Below are 17,065 nucleotides of genomic sequence, written 5' to 3' on the forward strand. Positions count from 1 at the left end.
ACGAGGTTTTTTTTTTGTTTACTTATTTCGAGCGTCTCTTCAACAGTCCCGCAGAGCCAAGGTTCCGTGCGTGAGGATGCTGCGCGCTTTCCCGCAGCTGGGCAGCGGCGGTGGAGGCGCACCTCGATTTGCCCTTGAGAGCGAAGGGGAGGGGTGGATGGTGTCGGCCCACAGAGGATTACAGCTCCTATAGCTGCCCCGTGTCCCTCTCAAATATGACAGAGTCACAGTGGCAGTTTTCCATCACGCACTTTTCACAGCGCACAGCCGGATAACTGCAGCTCCGTGCGCAAAGAGGACACTTAGAACCATCTGTGGCTGTATATTGACGAGGAAAAATACTTTTGGACAAGGCGACTGCTGTTTGCGCTTACAATAAGTGTGTGCCTATTGCAGGAAGGAATTACCGGAGAACGACCTGCTATGAATTTAACTTTAACAACCAAAACCTGCTGCGTGTATCTCTGGCTTACTTGCGCCCTCAACCGACCAATATAGTTGTCTGCGTTGACCATCACAATAATGACAATAATATCGCAATTAGCTACTTTTTGAAGAAAAGAAAGCTGAAGAAACGCAGTGATTCGTTTTCTGAGCTAAGAAATACAATAACGTGTGTAATTTGCTGTAAAATAATTCTGAATGTTGACAGTAAATCCCACATTAATACAATTTGCAGGATAGTAGTGTACAGTTTTGAAACAAACAGTACAGTAATTTAAAAAACTACATTACCCACAAACCTCAGCTGCGTATGTTTTCTTTTTTTTCCGGATGTACATCACATGAATTGACTGTCAACATGCAAGATGGCCACGCATCACAGGCAAAATGCTGCTGGGCGGAGAAAAGTACAGGTATAATTCAGTAGTTGCATTATTGCTGTGCGTCTGGCAATGGCAACACTGTTATCGCCAGATCCAAAACGCGTTAAATTGAGACTTGATGGACGGTACAAGTTGCCAGCCAAAGATATGGTTGCTGATACGAGTCATGACTGAAGCCGGCTAACTTAGCTAGCTTAGCTTAGGTAGCTAGAGGTTAGCACCAGCGGCTAATAGTGTCGTCTAAATGATTTCACGATTTATTGTGCAAACAAATGTTTAAGTGCATAATAACTACATCTACGGATCGTGAAAATCCGCGTACATGTGTAATACTGACAAGGTAGTATTTATCTGTTGCATAAACGTTAATTCTATTTTAGATGTCCTGCCTGGCTCCGTCTAATAGCTGGAGCAATGTACGTGCTTCGGTGATTTTGTCACGTTAGTAGTTTAAAGAATGTTACGATTATTAAAGTCTTTGTAATTCCTCAGTGAGGATTTGTTCATGATCCATTTTAGCCACGGTCATGCTGCTCTTCTTAGTATTTCAATGCGAGAGCGTGGAACTTTACAGTTAGCTTATCCAGGCTGCGAAACGTGCACAAGGAAGTGGGTGTGTTTCTGGGAAATGTACGGGTGATTGTCTGATGCCAGCGCGCACTCGCCTCTTTCTGTATCAGGTGTCCTATGTGATTAGAGATGAGGTGGAAAAATACAACCGAAATGGGGTGAATGCACTGCAGCTGGACCCCGCTCTCAATCGGCTCTTCACTGCTGGAAGAGACTCAATCATCCGGATATGGAGTGTCTACCAGCACAAAGTAAACCTCCTTTATGTTAGCCGCTCCAGAATTATGACATCTAATTTGTTGCACTGTTGTTCTGGGGGGAAAGTGCCTTATTGTTAATTTCTGGACTCGATTGCAGCAGGACCCATACATTGCCTCGATGGAGCACCATACCGACTGGGTCAATGACATAGTTCTCTGCTGCAATGGCAAAACATGTGAGGCTGCGATCATTTCTTTACAAAGCATTTACATCCCCGTGCATCTGCTCACCGCTGCGCATCTTTCTGGTCATTTTTCAGTAATATCTGCCTCGTCGGACACAACGGTCAAAGTATGGAACGCTCATAAAGGGTTCTGTATGTCGACGTTACGAACGCATAAGGACTACGTGAAGGCTCTAGCTTATGCTAAGGACAAGGAGCTTGTGGCGTCGGCGGGTCTGGATCGGCAGATTTTTCTTTGGGATGTGAACACATTAACAGCGCTCACTGCTTCCAACAACACTGTCACCAGTAAGTGTATAAGTGTCGATGCAATCAACAAGCTATGGAGTTAACAACAGGTCCGTCACATGTATTTACATCTGACCCGGCGCTGTCTCCCTGTAGCCTCATCACTCAGCGGGAACAAGGACTCCATCTACAGTCTTGCTATGAACCAGATGGGCACAGTTATCGTATCCGGATCTACAGAAAAGGTGCGGCGGCACACCCGCGTCACCTAGAACCTGTCTAAATAATAACAAAGAAGCACGTTCCCGTCACATCCCGTGTTTACGTCTTCGTCGCCCTGCAGGTGCTGAGAGTGTGGGATCCCCGAACATGTGCGAAACTAATGAAGCTAAAAGGTCACACAGACAACGTGAAGTCATTGCTGCTAAATCGAGACGGAACCCAGGTTTGTTCGGCAAAACTGGGAGCATCCGGAAAACACACCGAGCTGGAACGTGAGCCCGCTGTTCTTCTCCGCAGTGCCTGTCGGGCAGTTCGGACGGGACCATCCGCCTGTGGTCACTCGGGCAGCAAAGGTGCATCGCCACCTACCGGGTGCACGACGAAGGGGTGTGGGCCCTGCAGGTCAACGAGGCCTTCACACACGTTTACTCTGGAGGCAGAGACAAGAAGATCTACTGCACTGATCTGCGTAATCCGGACATCCGCGTGCTCATCTGTGAGGAGAAGGCTCCTGTGCTGAAGGTGAGAAGAATTTCAAATTCATTCAGGCCTCTAAAATTGTTGCTTTGTGTCTGAAAGTCATTATTGATCAGCTAATTAGAGGCAGGGCATTTGAAATGTAAAAGTTTTAACACCTTTTTGAGTGACGACCCCATGTTCCCTTTGTTCACGGCTGAATATTTGGGGTCATTCAACCCTGTAATGTCTTTCTCTTTTGCTCAGATGGAACTGGACAGATCTGCTGACCCACCTCCAGCAATCTGGGTTTCCACCACCAAGTCATCCGTTAATAAATGGGTAAGCATGCGTGACACCTCAGAGAGGTCGCTGCTCGGCTGTCAACACAATAGCCCCCGGAATCCATTGTAGATGGAGACTTGTGCGTGTGGCCGCGTGTAATTCCATTTAACTGTAATCCTGTAAATTTGGAAACCAGCTTTGCGCAAGGGTGATAGCAATAATTATATTACATTAATCACAGCCTCTGTTGGGAGGAAAATACCACCTGATGGTTCTCAAAATCCAGAATAATCCATAGTGAGAGCGATAATCTGCGTGTATTCAGTCTCTTAAGGGAATGCACAACTTCAGATCGTCAGGGGAGTACGACAACGACTGCACCACCCCTCTGACGCCACTGTGCACGCAGCCGGAACAAGTCATCAAGGGTAAATGGGCAGATCTTCCTGCTTCAGCGCCCCCCTGCACAGACAGTGCAAACCTGTGTTGTGTCTGCAGGAGGGGCCAGTATCATACAGTGCCACATTCTGAACGACAAGAGACACATCCTCACCAAAGACACCAACAACAACGTGGCCTTTTGGGACGTCTTAAAGGTAAACGGCACCGCCGACCGTGGAGCCGATCAGCCCCCGCTCCTCGCTGCAGTGGAGACGAGGTGGCGCTGACAGATCTCCGGTCCTACCGTTACACAAGTATCAGCACTGAGCCAAAGTTTAGGTTGATAATTAATTCATTACCCTAACCAGGGTGAGTCCTGACACCCAGAGAAATGAGCTGTTATTCATCAGATTAATCACTCGGAGGTGGAGAACTCATTTCGTACTTCACCTCCAGGCTTGCAAGGGGGAGGACTTGGGGAAAGTGGAGTTTGACGAGGAGATTAAAAAGCGATTCAAGATGGTCTACGTGCCAAACTGGTTCTCTGTCGATCTGAAAACTGGGGTGAGTCCCGGCTCTAATCCTCGATGAGCTTTTTTAAAATACTGCTGGCGGTAATTGTTCTCCATTGTTGCTTGGGTTTCATGGGACAGATGCTCACCATCACGTTGGACGAGAGCGACTGCTTCGCCGCCTGGGTGTCCGCCAAGGACGCTGGGTTTTCAAGTTCCGATGGATCCGACCCAAAGCGTACGAGTGTTAAAAACGCTCTCATTTAGCCGTTTTTCCTGACGCGGCGCTGCTAACGTGCTCACTTTATCTACCCCCCCCCCCCCTTTATAGTGAACCTTGGCGGGCTGCTGCTTCAGGCTCTCCTGGAATTTTGGCCCCGCACCCGCATCAACCCCATGGACGAGGAAGAGAACGAAGTGAACCACGGTGAGAATGTCGTGCTGAACCAACAGGCCGCCGCAGCGGCGGGAGCCCGGTCGCCGCTGCTTCCTGTCAGCCAGGGGCAGGTCTGCAGTGTTTCACCCCGGGAGTGTGTTCTTGCCTCCGCAGTGAACGGAGAACAGGAGAACCGAGTCCAGAAGGGAAACGGATACTTCCAAGTGCCCCCGCACACACCGGTCATTTTTGGAGAAGCGGGCGGCAGAACTCTCTTTAGGTATTCCCGACTACCTTCATCAGTAATAAAGGGTGAATTTAAATCACGGAAGCGTTAATATTGAGCCGCCGATTCGTTTTAGGTTATTGTGTCGAGATTCAGGCGGAGAGACGGAGTCCATGCTGCTGAATGAGACGGTTCCGCAGTGGGTGATCGACATCACTGTTGATGTGAGCAACCGGAATATTACTGCGAAATACATTTATCATTTATGTTTCCATAAACTAAGGGGTATTCACCACTGGGTAAATGTATTTTATATACATATTAAAGATTGTTGCACTTTTGCAATGCATTCTGGTAGATGTAGGCCGGGTGACCTGGATTTGCACTGAGGTTCAGATGACATTGGTACGTGCTTATCTCGCCGTTTGTTTTGTTGCAGAAAAATATGCCCAAGTTCAACAAAATCCCATTCTACCTCCAGCCACACTCTTCCTCCGGGGCAAAAACGCTGAAAAAGTGAGTGCTCGCTCGCCCAGCTAAAGGTGAAAGCAGCGCGGTTCAGTCTAACGGCGCACGTTGTCCTGCAGGGACCGACTCTCGGCCAGCGACATGCTGCAGGTGAGGAAGGTGATGGAACACGTCTATGAGAAGATCATCAACCTGGACAACGAGTCTCAGACCACCAGCTCCTCGGCCAACGATAAACCCGGGGAGCAAGAGAAGGAGGAGGACATGGCCATGCTGGCGGAGGAAAAGATCGAATTAATGTGTCAAGACCAGGTAAGCGCGCACTCGCCGCCCGTACGCCTTCGCACAGCCGCTGTCCCTCAGTCTGATCACCTTTTTCCAACCCTCCCACCCAGGTTCTAGATCCCAATATGGACCTGCGAACAGTTAAACATTTTATCTGGAAAAGCGGAGGGGACTTGACGCTTCACTATAGGCAGAAGTCCACGTGAAAATCACCAATTTTGAAACAAGAACTCTGTCATTTGCCAACCACCACCCACCTCTGACATGTAGTACCCCCCCAAACCCCGTTGTGTGGTCCAGGGTTGCAGTTATCAGTGAGACCAGTAAACGTGTTAGGACGTGGCTTAATCACCGGGAACTGACGGAAGCAGCCAGGAGACGCCTGGGAGTTCAGATTTGTTGTTTTTTTTGGACAAACTATCCTCTCTTGTTTATTTCCATCTGCTCTGTGTTTTGTTGGAGTCACACCACACACTCACGGTCGTAGTGGACTGTTTTGTCTGTTCTAGTACATTCCAGAACCCGTCCTTGTTCTACAGTCACGTCTTCCCAGTTTAGGAGCACATCCCCCCCCCCCCAACCTTCGACCTCTGACCTCACCCGTCTGTTCTCTCATTTTTAGCTGTGCTGTTCTCAGTGGAGTGAACGTTCCTTTGTTTTTTTTGTGTAAATACATGTACAACATTTTTCATTTAAGTGATTTTGTTTTATCGTGTTGTACAGTTTACAGAAAACCCGAGTTAATTTTTCTGAAACCTAGCTCGCCTTCAGGGTCACGAGGGTTACGACTCAGATGTTAAAAATTGCATTTATTGTATTTACTACAACCCAGGAATTGCAGTTCACTCTTAAGAATGTTAGTAGTTGTCCAAGTCATCTTACTAATTTGGAAACTTTATATATAAGGTATGTATCCTGTCAAATAACACATGCTTATTTGCTCTGTGCTTGGGTTGCGAGTGCGACGACGGCGAGGGCTCTTTCTAATGTATATTTCATTGAGATTCTGTAGGTCGGTGAAAACACGAGTACAACTTGAAAGTGGGAGGAGGAAAAACTCAAGCACTGTGGGAAAATCACCAAAGTGAAATAAATGGTAATATCCTTTTTTTTCCTCTCGGTGTGTGGCCAAGTGGAACAAGAGAGCTTTTACATTTTCTGCAGTTAGTTTTGCCACGGTGTGTGTGTAAGTGGTGTGTGTGTGTGTGGGGTGGGGGGGGGGGGGTGAGAGAGAGACGCCATAGTGGGGAGGTGAGTTTCAACTGGCCAAAAATGTTGAGTACAACAGTGAGGCCATAACACTTAAGTTTCCCTTGTAATAATTTGTGAAATATGTATATTTTAGGCATTCAAAGAAATAAATTGGAATGGTTTAACAATGACACACTGATGGGGATTCTAAATGGATGTTTTGAGTTGTAATGCGTGTGAAAATGATCACAAGGGACATTTGTTTTTTCCAAGTAACGAATGTTTAAAACATCAGATTCACCCGTTTTACATCCATGAAAATACTGCACCCATTCCTAATAAAACATACATTTACTTCATAAAATATCTGCAAAAATACTTTCCTTATTTTACACACTTGCATCTAAGTTGTAGAAATGCTAAAAAACCCATTACAAATAGCTAAAATTGACATCTAAACGGAACTTCACGTGTTGGATTTACACCTCAACTGTTGCATAGATCAACAATAATTATAAAGGGAGGGCTAAAATCAGAAATGGGGGGGTTCATAATCCCATCAAACAAGTAGCATCAACACCCTCACCTTATTAAAACCCATATTACTCAGTCCACACTTTTAAAAACAAATCATAAATTATTTTAAATCCAGGGCAAATATGCAGGCTGATTTTTTTTTTTTTTAAATCCCTCTTTGATATGTGCAGAAAGCAGCTTATTGGACTCTTGATAGTATCTGGGGAGTGAAGGTGCAGGTGTGCCTCTCTGGAGACCAATATGTGGATCTTTGGAAGTGTTTGAGAAGTCCCATTTGCTTTACCAGAGCCAAATTCCTGCCACCTTTCCCCACATGTGCCAACATTAAAAAACCTTGTGTTTAAATGAGCAGTCGTTTAAAATTCTTACAAAAAACCCTGGCTTTCCTGCACCCTAAAGCTTGTTTCTGTAGTGTTAACGGCCCTGAAGGAGGATGTTTAGTGTTTCTTCAGGAAGCCCTGGCGATCATCTAAGATGCTTCACCTTTTTTTTATGAAGTGATGCAAGCCTACTCTTCAGGGTCCTCCTCCTCGTGATGCTCACGGCTGCTGTGCGGCTCGTCCCGGGGCTCTGCCGTGTCCTCTGCCGGTGCTTCCTCCACTTCCTGACCGGGCGAACTGTCTCCCGTCGGCTCACACATACCTGAGAACTGAAGATCAGCGGGAGGGGGTGTGGAGGCGGGGTCTTCATCGGCGACAGAGGGGGGTGCTGTACTTGCAGGTGGGCTGTTGCTTGGTTCTGACGCGGGAGCAGGTGCAGCTACACACTCTGGGTGCAGGTGAGGTGGATCAGCTGGTTGGAGGTCTGGATATGACACGCTAACGCTGGAAGTCAAAGACGAGGAGAGATCCGTGGCTGCCAGATCAGCCGGCACGGGTTGGTCGTCCCGATTGTCCGCTGATGATGACAGCGTGCTGTCCTCCAGCTCTTCTGCACGACAGAAGAGGAGAACAGTCAGAATTCTCTTTGGTCACCGTAAAATGAAGAAGCTCTTCCATCCAAACTTACCAACACCTGAGATTTCGCACTCCTTCTCCTCCTGCATCGCCAGGGCCGTGTTGGTCATGTCGATGGACGACATGGACAGATCCAGCCTGTCTATCAACTCTGCAGGATCAGGGGTCATCATTGCTGATTCGGTCTCTGAGAAACCTAAAATATGGACAATAAATGAGGAGGGCACAAATAACAGTCAGCACGGAGCTTATGTTAGAACATTCTGTGCTGACCAGGATCCATGACTCTCTGAATGGGTGGAGGAAGAGCAGCTTCCTGAAGGGTGACCTGATCCAGATCCAACAAATCCTCGCTCCGACTTGATGGCGCCACCAGAGGCGCCTGTAAACCCAAAGAGAATAAGGTGATACTAAACTACGCATTTAGGACAATCACAATCATCTCAAATGGGATTGTTTCCTTAAGTAAGTGAACTTATTGTAACTGATGTGAAGTGAAGGTTGAGCCTGACCTCAGTGAATCCGTGAGCAGGCAAGTTCACAGGCGGGTTTTCTTCGGGGGAGGGGACGGGAGGAGCTGCTGCTGATGGAGCAGGACGCGCCGTCGGTGCAGCAGGCTGTGCTGGTATTCGGTGCAAGTAGCCATAACCGATGCCACAGCCCAGACTGAACCGTGAAGATAAGATATGAAGTCACCAATGAAGAATTCATACAACCAAAATGGTGCCGTGCAGACTCTGGAGTGTTAATCCTGTGACGATTAAATGAAGCAGGAGCTTTCGTCCTTGTACACATACCTGCCCTCCCCACCCCACGCTCCGTTTGGTGTGACCATCACCTCCCTGCAGGCATCCGTCTGTGCGTTGTACACTAGCAGCTTCAGCGGTTTCCCTTCGTGCGCCTCGATCAGCGAGAAAAAGTCCTCCGACTGTAGACCAGCACTGAATTAATAGCAACTCCTAAGAGATACCGTGAAAAGCAGCAGCGTGGAGTTATCGCTCACGTCTTGCAACAGTTGGTCCGCTCCGACGATGTAGTCGCTGTGCGGCTGGAGGCCGGCCAAAGCAGCAGGAGAGCTGGCCTCCACATCCTTGGGAAAGAAATGGGGAATCAAGCGATGAAATTCAGAGCAGAGGTGGCTCAACATCGTGAGATTGTGATAAAGAACCTCACCAGAACATGCCAGACATTCTCATTTGCCCCCTGGTAGCTGCAGTAGCGTACACTAGCGCCGAGCAGGCCCTGTCCGCCCCACGTGTTACAAGGCACCACGAAGAGCTCACGGACCTGCATGGTTTTGATGCTGTACACCTCCATTTTCACCAGGCTGTCCATGTTGGCTTTCAGGACCTCCTTCAGCTGGTCGTTTTCCTCATTCTGGACAACAATCAAATTGGGTTACAAATTTATGGAGGAGCAACTTTTTTGACCTGTAAGCACAAGCAGCTTATCTACAAATAGCAGAAAGATCAAACTTACAAGTCTTCTGTTGTCAAGAGACAGAATGAAGTCAAAAAAAGGCTCCAGGCCAGCCTTTTCTGCAGGGGAACTTGGCTGAACCTAATCAAAGTAAAAGCGTTGGAAGAAGTTGACGTGTTCTTAAACAGGAACAGAAAATATCGTGAACAGAAATATTGAAGCTAAAAAAAAACCCAGCTAATTTGATACCTTCCAGGAGCCCATTTACAACAGCAAAAAATATTTTAGAGAGACTTTGTGATTCAAAATGTTTCCGACCAAACACCTCCATTAAAAATAACACCATTCCCCCGTTTACTATTATTTTCCTTTTAAATAAGCGACTTCTAATGTAATGCAATATATTTGTTTAAAGTGTGAGAGGATTCTCTGATATTTCAATTCAACAGCTGGTAATCATATTACAAGCAACAGATTTTTTAAATCGCAATTTAATAATAATAAACTGTTAGCTTTAGCATACCGTAGCAGTTCACGCTAAGCCGCTGTATCGTTAAACGCTGTCCCAAAACAGGATAAATCCCGGTTTTAACTTACCCCATGCACATGGTAGCCATACGTTCCTCCCTCTGACACTTCTGAGCTCTGCGACAAACCCATTTTGGCCACGAAGTTTTTTATTTAATTTAACATCGAGATAAAAACAAGTATTATAGTATTACCGCGGTTGACAGACGACGGCCATCTTGTCTGCAGGCTGAACCAATCGAGCTTCGCATTCATCGAACTCGATATCAGCAATTCTGATAGGAACGCTGGGAATTTTCCAATTATCTTGATTAAATCAACTCAATAATTACATAATCTCCGCCGATATCGGTGGGGAAATGGTGATGCAAGTCCTCGAACATCCCATTACTTCTCCTCCCCGAAATGTATTAGCGTATTAAAGTTAGGAAATGTTTCTTCCATTAGGAAACGTCATTCTGGAAAATAGAAATCAACACATTGTAGACAAAAACATATCGTTTTGTGTTTTAATTTTTCAATCAACAACCATGAGCTGAGTGTTTCAATAAAAACAAACACGTAATTTTCCATTCATTTCACTTCTGAAATTAAATAACACTCACACACTTTTTAAGTACAGTTATTATTTCTGTTGTTATGCAAGAGAAGAAAAAGTCATATAATATTTAATCAAGTCTGGTCCCTTTGTTGGAAAAGACCAAAAATATTCTTGGACATTAGGGGGAACAAAATAAAATAAAATAATAGTTCCTCAGTATTTTCTTTCTTTTTTGCACATTTAAATACTACAAATACATAAAGCACTGCTTTATATCCTATTTTATGTTAGTCCTATGTCAGTAGAGTCTCTAACAGTTATGTTCCGCTCTCCTCTGGGTTTGGCTCAGTCAGACCAATCAGAGACTCTAGGAGGTAGGTGCTGGACTCCTGCTGGGGCAGATGGACCGAGCTGAACAGCTGGAGTTGACATAAGTTGTCTGGGTGTCTGTGAAGCTTGAAAGAACTGTGCAGAGGCCCAGATGTGTAATCACTATCAAAGAATTCCAGATCAGAGTCAGATGAAAGACTCAGGTCCATGTAGTTTCCCAAGGAGTAGTCCACCGTGGGTGACGGCGTGTTCGGAAAGCCCTCAAGAGAGTCGTCGTTGAAGATGTCTCTGGCCTGGTTTGCATTCTCATCCAGGTACTCCGTCAGCGAGGTCCTGCTGGCGCCGTCCGTGAACGTGCTTGTGGACTGTGGATCAGTAGACGTGGAGCCGTTGTGCTGCGCCAGCGGTTCTGATATGTGCCTCAGTTGGCTGCAAATAGAGTAGTTATTGTTGTCGGAGATGCTGAGGACGCGCGACAGTCCCCCGTCCACGTCAGACAGATTCGGAGCCTCGTGAAGGCAGCCTCCCGGGTCGGAGTCCGAGGACAAGCGAGAGGAATCAGTCGCGTCACTGCTGCAGCTGTTCTCCTCCACCGCCAACCTCTCTGGGATCAAATGGAAGGACGGCGTTTCAGGCACGCTCAGAGAAAGACCTTCGTCCTCCGCGTTGAAGCCAAAGGGGCAGGTTTTTGACTGCGGACTCTGCGCCTCACGGGCCTCATCCTGGTCCCGGTACTCCTTGAGGTCTTCTGTAGGTCCCGCCTGGTCCTCGTTCCTCTCTTGGTTATCTTGGAGTCGCCGCTCCAGTTCAAGTTTCATGTTGGTGTGGATGTAATGCGTACGAACACGCCTGGAGTTGAACTCGGTGCGTCCCTGAGTGTTTCCACAGCCGTCTTTTGAGCAGCCACATGGGAAATTGAAGCGGTCCACCTGTTTGAGACATAAATTCTATTATTCATTATTTAGGTTATTTACAGATTAGAGTTTTAAAGTCGAGTCCTACCTGACACTTGATTCCTGCCAGGCTGCACGCGCAACTTTCTGGTTCACAGAAGCCCCTGCAGTTGCATCCACAGGCCTCCCTGGAGAGGCGCAGGGCATGAAGCTGCCTCTTCTCCTCCCGGTCTACGCGTTTCACCCCTGCTGCTAGCAGAAGAGCCTGCCTCTGTTTGGAGGAGTACGGCAGAAGAAAGACGGCGCCCTCCAGGTCAGCGTCGCTGACGTGGGCGTCAGTGTCATCATGCAGCATCTGATCCGAGGTCAATGCGTTTGCCTCTCTCTGATCGATGGTGCCGCTCGTGACCAGCTGCGATCAGCACAACAGAAAGTCAGAGGACCGCCGCAGCGACGGGAAAGACCAAACAGCGGAAGCAAAGCAAGCTTACTGTGTGCTTTAATGTCTGGAATCTCTCTTCTCTCCGTCGCTCCCGGAGTCGCTCTCTCCGCCTGTGCCTTTGCTGCAGGGCGTGCTCCGCCAGCGAGTACCTTTGCAGGGCGCTGTGTCGCTGCCTCATGCCCAGTGTGGCACCTCCGTGGCTCGGTACGCTGGTGAAGCCTTGGCACCGTGGAAAACTGAACTCCAACACTTGGTCAAAGCGGACATTGCTCTGTGTTCCCGAAAGCTTGGCCCTCTTCAGGATGGACCGAGCTGCAAAACAGAAAGAGGAATTTAAAAACACCAGCTGAGAAGCATTCCCAGAAAACTGTTTAAATCTGAAGTTGGTGTTAGGTGTCGATTGGACTGGGGACTTGTAATTCTCAGAGTGGCCACTAGATGACACGCTGCAGGTGATTAATCGCCAGGGTCAATAGTTTAGGACACGTGAAGACAGGAAATTCCAAGCAAAGCGACCGTGGCGACAGTGAACATGTCAGCAGCGCCCAGTGATTGGGCATCGAGGCGGAGGTTTACCAGAACAGTTTCTGCTCGTTTAACCTCCAGTATTTAACAGCTTGGTGTCAACAATTTATCAGCTCTTCGCACATAACTGAGGCTAAACTCTTGAAGCCCAAAGTGCGTAAACAGCTGAGACCAGCTGACCAAGCCGGCCCCAGCTGCTCCTCCTGTGTCTAAAGCACAGCACCGGGGCGCCCGTCCTGGATGGGCAACGGCTCTGCACAGTGTTTTCTACCTTTATAATCACAGCGGCAGCATATTCAGTGGTTGGAAGCCTCTTCAAGTACCGCGATGCTTAATAAGGTCATTTGATATGACTTGTTTAAAGAGACCTTGTTATTCAAATTGATTCCACAAGATCCTATTGCTCAGGCAAATGATCTTCTACCCATCTGCCCAGATAATCCAGAGCCAGCAATGACTGTGCATTATCCAGAACTGCCCCAAGGTTAGCATTTTCATAGCAGCGCTGCTGACGGCTGATAAGAGACGCTTGTGTTGGACTCTCGGGGGGGGGGGGGACGGTTTGATAAAGAGGTTTGCATTATTTGAAAGGTGAAGAGGCGTGTTTGGTGCCTTACTGGGTAGACTGGTGGCTGGCGAAGGGCTGTGAGGTGTGAAATCCTGCTTGTCAGACAAGCTGCTCTCCCCGTCCGACTCCCACTCGGAGGAACCGGGGGAGGAGAGGGAGGATGGAGGAGAAGACGAGTAGAGAGGATCATCATCGACGTGCACAAACTTTCTCTTGAGGATGCCTTCCATGCTTCAGCTGCGGTGTGACATTCTGCAAGAACATAGGGGAAGCGTTTAAATATTCATCTCAATGTGGATGTAAGTGCAGCACTCAATCAGAATAAAAGCCTCCAAACCCCGGAATCTTAAAATCAATGAACTCTCATGAGAACATCAACGTTTCCTTTTATTGTTGAAGCACACAATCAAATAAAGATGACAGCCGGAGGAGCGAGAGGTCTTTTCCTGCAGCTCTGCTGGTCGAGCCGGTTTCAGGGCAACAGTTTGTCTAGGCTAATCACATCCTCATAATGTCGCTGTGACAAACTGACATTTGATCAATGTGCAAATACAAACTGAAATCTGACATTTGGGCCCAACCAGCTGAACACTTGAGAACCTTATCAAACAGAATTCAATGGCTCTTTTCCCCTTTCTCCAGCAGAGTAATTAACATTCCAATGATTCTTTGAGTTTTTTGGTGAAGAATACATGGAAACAGACCGTCCATTGGCTCCTTGTAAAAGACTGGGGGTGTGTATTGGTTCAAGTTGCTGTTATTTTTGGATCAGAACACGGAGAAATTCAAACAGGAGTAATTGCAGGGATACTCCAAGATGGGTAAAAGGAAACAGGGCATGTTGTAGAGGAGGGAGGGTTGGCGCACGCTGCTGTTCGTCAGGTTCAACAAACTCTATCGCAAAAGAATCTAAACAACTGGATGTAACAATTTAAAGTTTGCATTCCAAATCACACAGCAGATTGTGACTGCTATTCATTCTATTTAGTTGTAACTTATCAATCAATTTACACCTTAATGTGTGACAGTAGCAGAAAAAATGTTTATATAGCTTTAAGCTGATCCAAATGTACATGGTGTTGTAACCAATGTGCACAAAATGGAAAAGAAACTTGCATTTCTCCACATAAGAGAGCTCAAACTGTCTGTGAGCGAAGGGTTAAACTGTTAAATCTCCGTGTGTGTGCGTGTGTGTAAATGCCTTTGAAATTTCCTGGAAACATCAAGGGTGAAACATGAGATATCATTATGCGCCTTTACATTGTTGACACTGTTTAAAGCTCTGCTCCACACGCAGCGAGGCCCCGACGCAGCAAACACTGAGGAGCATTCTGACAGAGCAAAGGTTTCTCCCTGGCAGATCACACTTTTTACAACACTTTGCTGCATATGTGGCCACTGAGGGCGCATCAATAATTTAAAGGCGCAAAGTAGCAGAAGCACGGCTACACAACACGTGCGCGTACGCGTGCAACTGGGAGAGGGGGGGGGGCGGTATTAATGCCCCATAGGCTGACACCACTGAAAGAAATCTACCGTGGACAATAATTTCACTGTGTTCCAGCACTTTTCATCCCTTCAGGAATGCGGGCGCGGGTGTCATACCGAGCTTCCATTGGAGGAGCGCAGGAGTCGTTTCCTGTTTGGCATAACAACAGTCATTAGACAGCTGACCTCCTCACCCGCACGGCGATCGTGTCAGCTCCAGTGGCAACACTGTCAGTCAGCTCTCCCCTTTTCTGCAGCAGGAACGCTGACAGGCGGGCACATTTCAATCTGAGCAAACTTCATCTGTGGCGGCGGCGGCGCGCACAGTCAAGTCGAAGTTAGATTCCCCATTCGCGTAAAACTGCCCGTTTTTGCTTCGCAAACCGTCGTTAACAATAAGGCACCTCACTCAGTTGTGTTGATTTCTCCTGACAGCAAAAATCGCCATCAGCATACGTGGTTAATAAAAAAAGAAACAACCAAAACACAATCGCCACTATAAACATCATATCTTCAATGAACAATCATCTGAAAATAAAACAATGATTTGTTACTCACCACCGTGCAAAACGAAGCATAATAGGAAAGAAGGCCGAAACTAAGTTATCGATCTCGTCCGTGGTGCGGCCAGCTGAGTGTCCCTCTGTGTTTATGTATAGCTCCACAGTAGTACCGATATGAATATGAGAGAACTGGCTGGGAGCTCCAATAGATCACATTCAGGGGCAAGATAGTACACGTCCCGGACCTCACTCGTGCTTGCAACGTACCAGGAAGCTAAAACCTAAGATATCAATTTCCATACGGACATTGACGCAGAAGAGGTCAAATCAAGGCTAAAAGTGAATGGATAAAAGTTTATTTCTGCTGCGCATACTGTCAAACTGAAAGAACGTTCAATTTTCTGCCACGAGTCTATTATTTTCGAATCCTCGCAAAGAAATCTGGTATCAAATCTGCTGCCCAGGTTCCGTCTGAATCATAATAATAATAATCATAACATAATAGGCTTCCAGGGCGTAGACATTTTTCTTCGTCATACTTCTCAACTTCAAATGTTTAAGTCATACTGAAACGCCAGCGCGTCTTCTTTCACGAAACCGGAAGTGCGTGCAGGTGTTTATCTTGCTTCGTGTTGGTTCTCTCTGTAGTTCCGAATGACTCCTCTTGACGCAGACAGTGGCGCACGCAGAGGCGCTCTCCTTTCTGCCCACGGATTCTTATCTGTTGTTTTCACGCAACCACTGATATAATGGTAAATAAATAACTATTTTAACACTAAACCGCTGATTATCAGAAGGCACTCATGACAATTTCTTTTTAACAAGATAGGGCACGTGTAGGGTAGCTGCAATGCTGAAACAAAAACTTCTCTTATTTTCTTTGGGTTTAGATTGTTCTCCAGAGTCCGACTCACAAAATGAATCGTATTTGAATTTCAAAAATATCTTTTTTTCCCCCCGTGAAAGCTCGCACTGGGGGTGGGGGGGGATTTGTTCATAACTGGCCTTTGGTCATTTTTGGGCCTCTGTCGAATGCGGCGCTGACTCCCTGCAACTCATCTTGCATTATTGCAACGTGCCTCACTGGTGCACCTCTGTAATGAAACATTCTTGAACTCCAGGGATCTATCTTCGGTGTTAAGCTGTAGGTGGACAGTACCGTCTCCGGCAAAAGAAAACAGTTGTTACAGCATTTCTCTCACACTGGCCTTTGTTAGGAGTTGAAATCTGTTTACATGGGAACGCTCATCGTAAACCTTTCAGTCAGATTTTTCAGTGAGGAAGGGTGAAATGTCTGGATTAACATTCCAGCGTGTTTTTAAAGGTAATCAGGGGCTACTCCTGCCTGCCCCAGCCCCAACTGGAGCCCAAACACAAACAGCAGCTTAACAGACGGACAGACCTGAAATGCTCTTGAACTTTCACACTGTTGCGGGTACACATCGGCACCTCAGGCTGCAGAAAAACTGCACTTGTACCTGTTGTTCCACATATTCTGGTCATGGGATGGACGCAACGCTGCAACCTCGGAGCGTGCGATGAGCCAGAGTGACCCACTTTGACTAATGCATGTGTGCGTTTCTATCCCGCTGGCCTGCAGGGACAATCACTAGAGGAATCCGTAGAAACCTGCAGTGAAACACTGCATAAAGAACAAAAAAAAAAATTGTGGATCCACTCAGATTCTGAGTCACTTCCTATTAATGCCTGATCAAACCAGCACATGAGCCCAAACAGCTATTATTAGCACAATCACAAGCGTCCATCCAAAAATACATCTGTCTGACTGGGCTTTCCTGTTTCAGATTGTCACACACACACACACACACACACACACGCACACACACACACACGCACACACAC

The 17,065-nt window shown here is 47.0% G+C and overlaps 3 protein-coding genes across 5 annotated transcripts; 1 reads left to right on the forward strand and 2 right to left on the reverse strand.

Annotated features, from left to right (window-relative positions):
* Positions 1–758: 758 nt before the first annotated feature.
* LOC101078344 (WD repeat-containing protein 48) lies at positions 759–6,389 on the forward strand. Of its 2 annotated transcripts, none has more exons than XM_011617258.2 (18): positions 759–857; positions 1,508–1,648; positions 1,758–1,833; positions 1,918–2,130; positions 2,227–2,315; positions 2,414–2,515; positions 2,590–2,814; positions 3,016–3,090; positions 3,359–3,461; positions 3,532–3,629; positions 3,871–3,978; positions 4,068–4,164; positions 4,258–4,353; positions 4,477–4,582; positions 4,665–4,752; positions 4,968–5,044; positions 5,116–5,308; positions 5,392–6,389. In XM_011617258.2, exons 1-18 carry the CDS (start codon positions 810–812, stop codon positions 5,485–5,487), a joined length of 2,031 nt encoding a protein of 676 aa, XP_011615560.1. In that variant the 5' UTR covers positions 759–809; the 3' UTR covers positions 5,488–6,389. The 2 variants fall into 2 exon arrangements, with proteins under 2 accessions (XP_011615560.1, XP_003976374.1); XM_003976325.3 differs by having other exon boundaries at positions 760–857; positions 1,755–1,833.
* Positions 6,390–6,734: 345 nt separating this feature from the next.
* On the reverse strand, positions 6,735–10,178 carry LOC101061079 (Golgi reassembly-stacking protein 1). 2 transcript variants are annotated; one of them, XM_011617259.2, is made up of 10 exons: positions 10,107–10,178; positions 9,982–10,029; positions 9,445–9,525; positions 9,139–9,342; positions 8,969–9,055; positions 8,763–8,893; positions 8,478–8,631; positions 8,239–8,347; positions 8,018–8,161; positions 6,735–7,939 (listed from the first exon to the last, which is right to left on the reverse strand). In XM_011617259.2, the coding sequence occupies exons 1-10, from the start codon at positions 10,161–10,163 to the stop codon at positions 7,518–7,520; spliced, it is 1,437 nt and encodes a 478-aa protein (XP_011615561.2). In that variant the 5' UTR covers positions 10,164–10,178; the 3' UTR covers positions 6,735–7,517. The 2 variants fall into 2 exon arrangements, with proteins under 2 accessions (XP_011615561.2, XP_011615562.2); XM_011617260.2 differs by having other exon boundaries at positions 9,982–10,148.
* A 229-nt stretch (positions 10,179–10,407) lies between these two features.
* On the reverse strand, positions 10,408–15,709 carry LOC101061306 (cysteine/serine-rich nuclear protein 1). Its single transcript, XM_003976335.3, has 5 exons — positions 15,258–15,709; positions 13,261–13,463; positions 12,168–12,430; positions 11,786–12,088; positions 10,408–11,712 (listed from the first exon to the last, which is right to left on the reverse strand). The coding sequence occupies exons 2-5, from the start codon at positions 13,439–13,441 to the stop codon at positions 10,771–10,773; spliced, it is 1,689 nt and encodes a 562-aa protein (XP_003976384.2). The 5' UTR covers positions 13,442–13,463; positions 15,258–15,709; the 3' UTR covers positions 10,408–10,770.
* Positions 15,710–17,065: the final 1,356 nt, after the last annotated feature.

This window comes from Takifugu rubripes, chromosome 22 (assembly GCF_901000725.2).
Source record: "Takifugu rubripes chromosome 22, fTakRub1.2, whole genome shotgun sequence".
Lineage (NCBI taxonomy): Eukaryota > Metazoa > Chordata > Actinopteri > Tetraodontiformes > Tetraodontidae > Takifugu > Takifugu rubripes.

Coding starts and splice junctions, on each gene's coding strand:
- LOC101061306 (XM_003976335.3), bottom strand. CDS start 13,441: ATGGAAGGCATCCTCAAGAGAAAGTTTGTGCACGTCGATGATGATCCT. Junction 12,431..13,260: donor GCCAGCCACCAGTCTACCCA/GTAAGGCACCAA, acceptor TCTGTTTTGCAG/CTCGGTCCATCCTGAAGAGG. Junction 11,713..11,785: donor TGGCAGGAATCAAGTGTCAG/GTAGGACTCGAC, acceptor TGTCTCAAACAG/GTGGACCGCTTCAATTTCCC.
- LOC101078344 (XM_003976325.3), top strand. CDS start 810: ATGGCCACGCATCACAGGCAAAATGCTGCTGGGCGGAGAAAAGTACAG. Junction 3,630..3,870: donor CCTTTTGGGACGTCTTAAAG/GTAAACGGCACC, acceptor CTTCACCTCCAG/GCTTGCAAGGGGGAGGACTT. Junction 3,979..4,067: donor CTGTCGATCTGAAAACTGGG/GTGAGTCCCGGC, acceptor TTCATGGGACAG/ATGCTCACCATCACGTTGGA.
- LOC101061079 (XM_011617259.2), bottom strand. CDS start 10,163: ATGCGAAGCTCGATTGGTTCAGCCTGCAGACAAGATGGCCGTCGTCTG. Junction 9,526..9,981: donor ATGGCTACCATGTGCATGGG/GTAAGTTAAAAC, acceptor TACTTTGATTAG/GTTCAGCCAAGTTCCCCTGC. Junction 8,162..8,238: donor TCAGAGAGTCATGGATCCTG/GTCAGCACAGAA, acceptor TCCATATTTTAG/GTTTCTCAGAGACCGAATCA.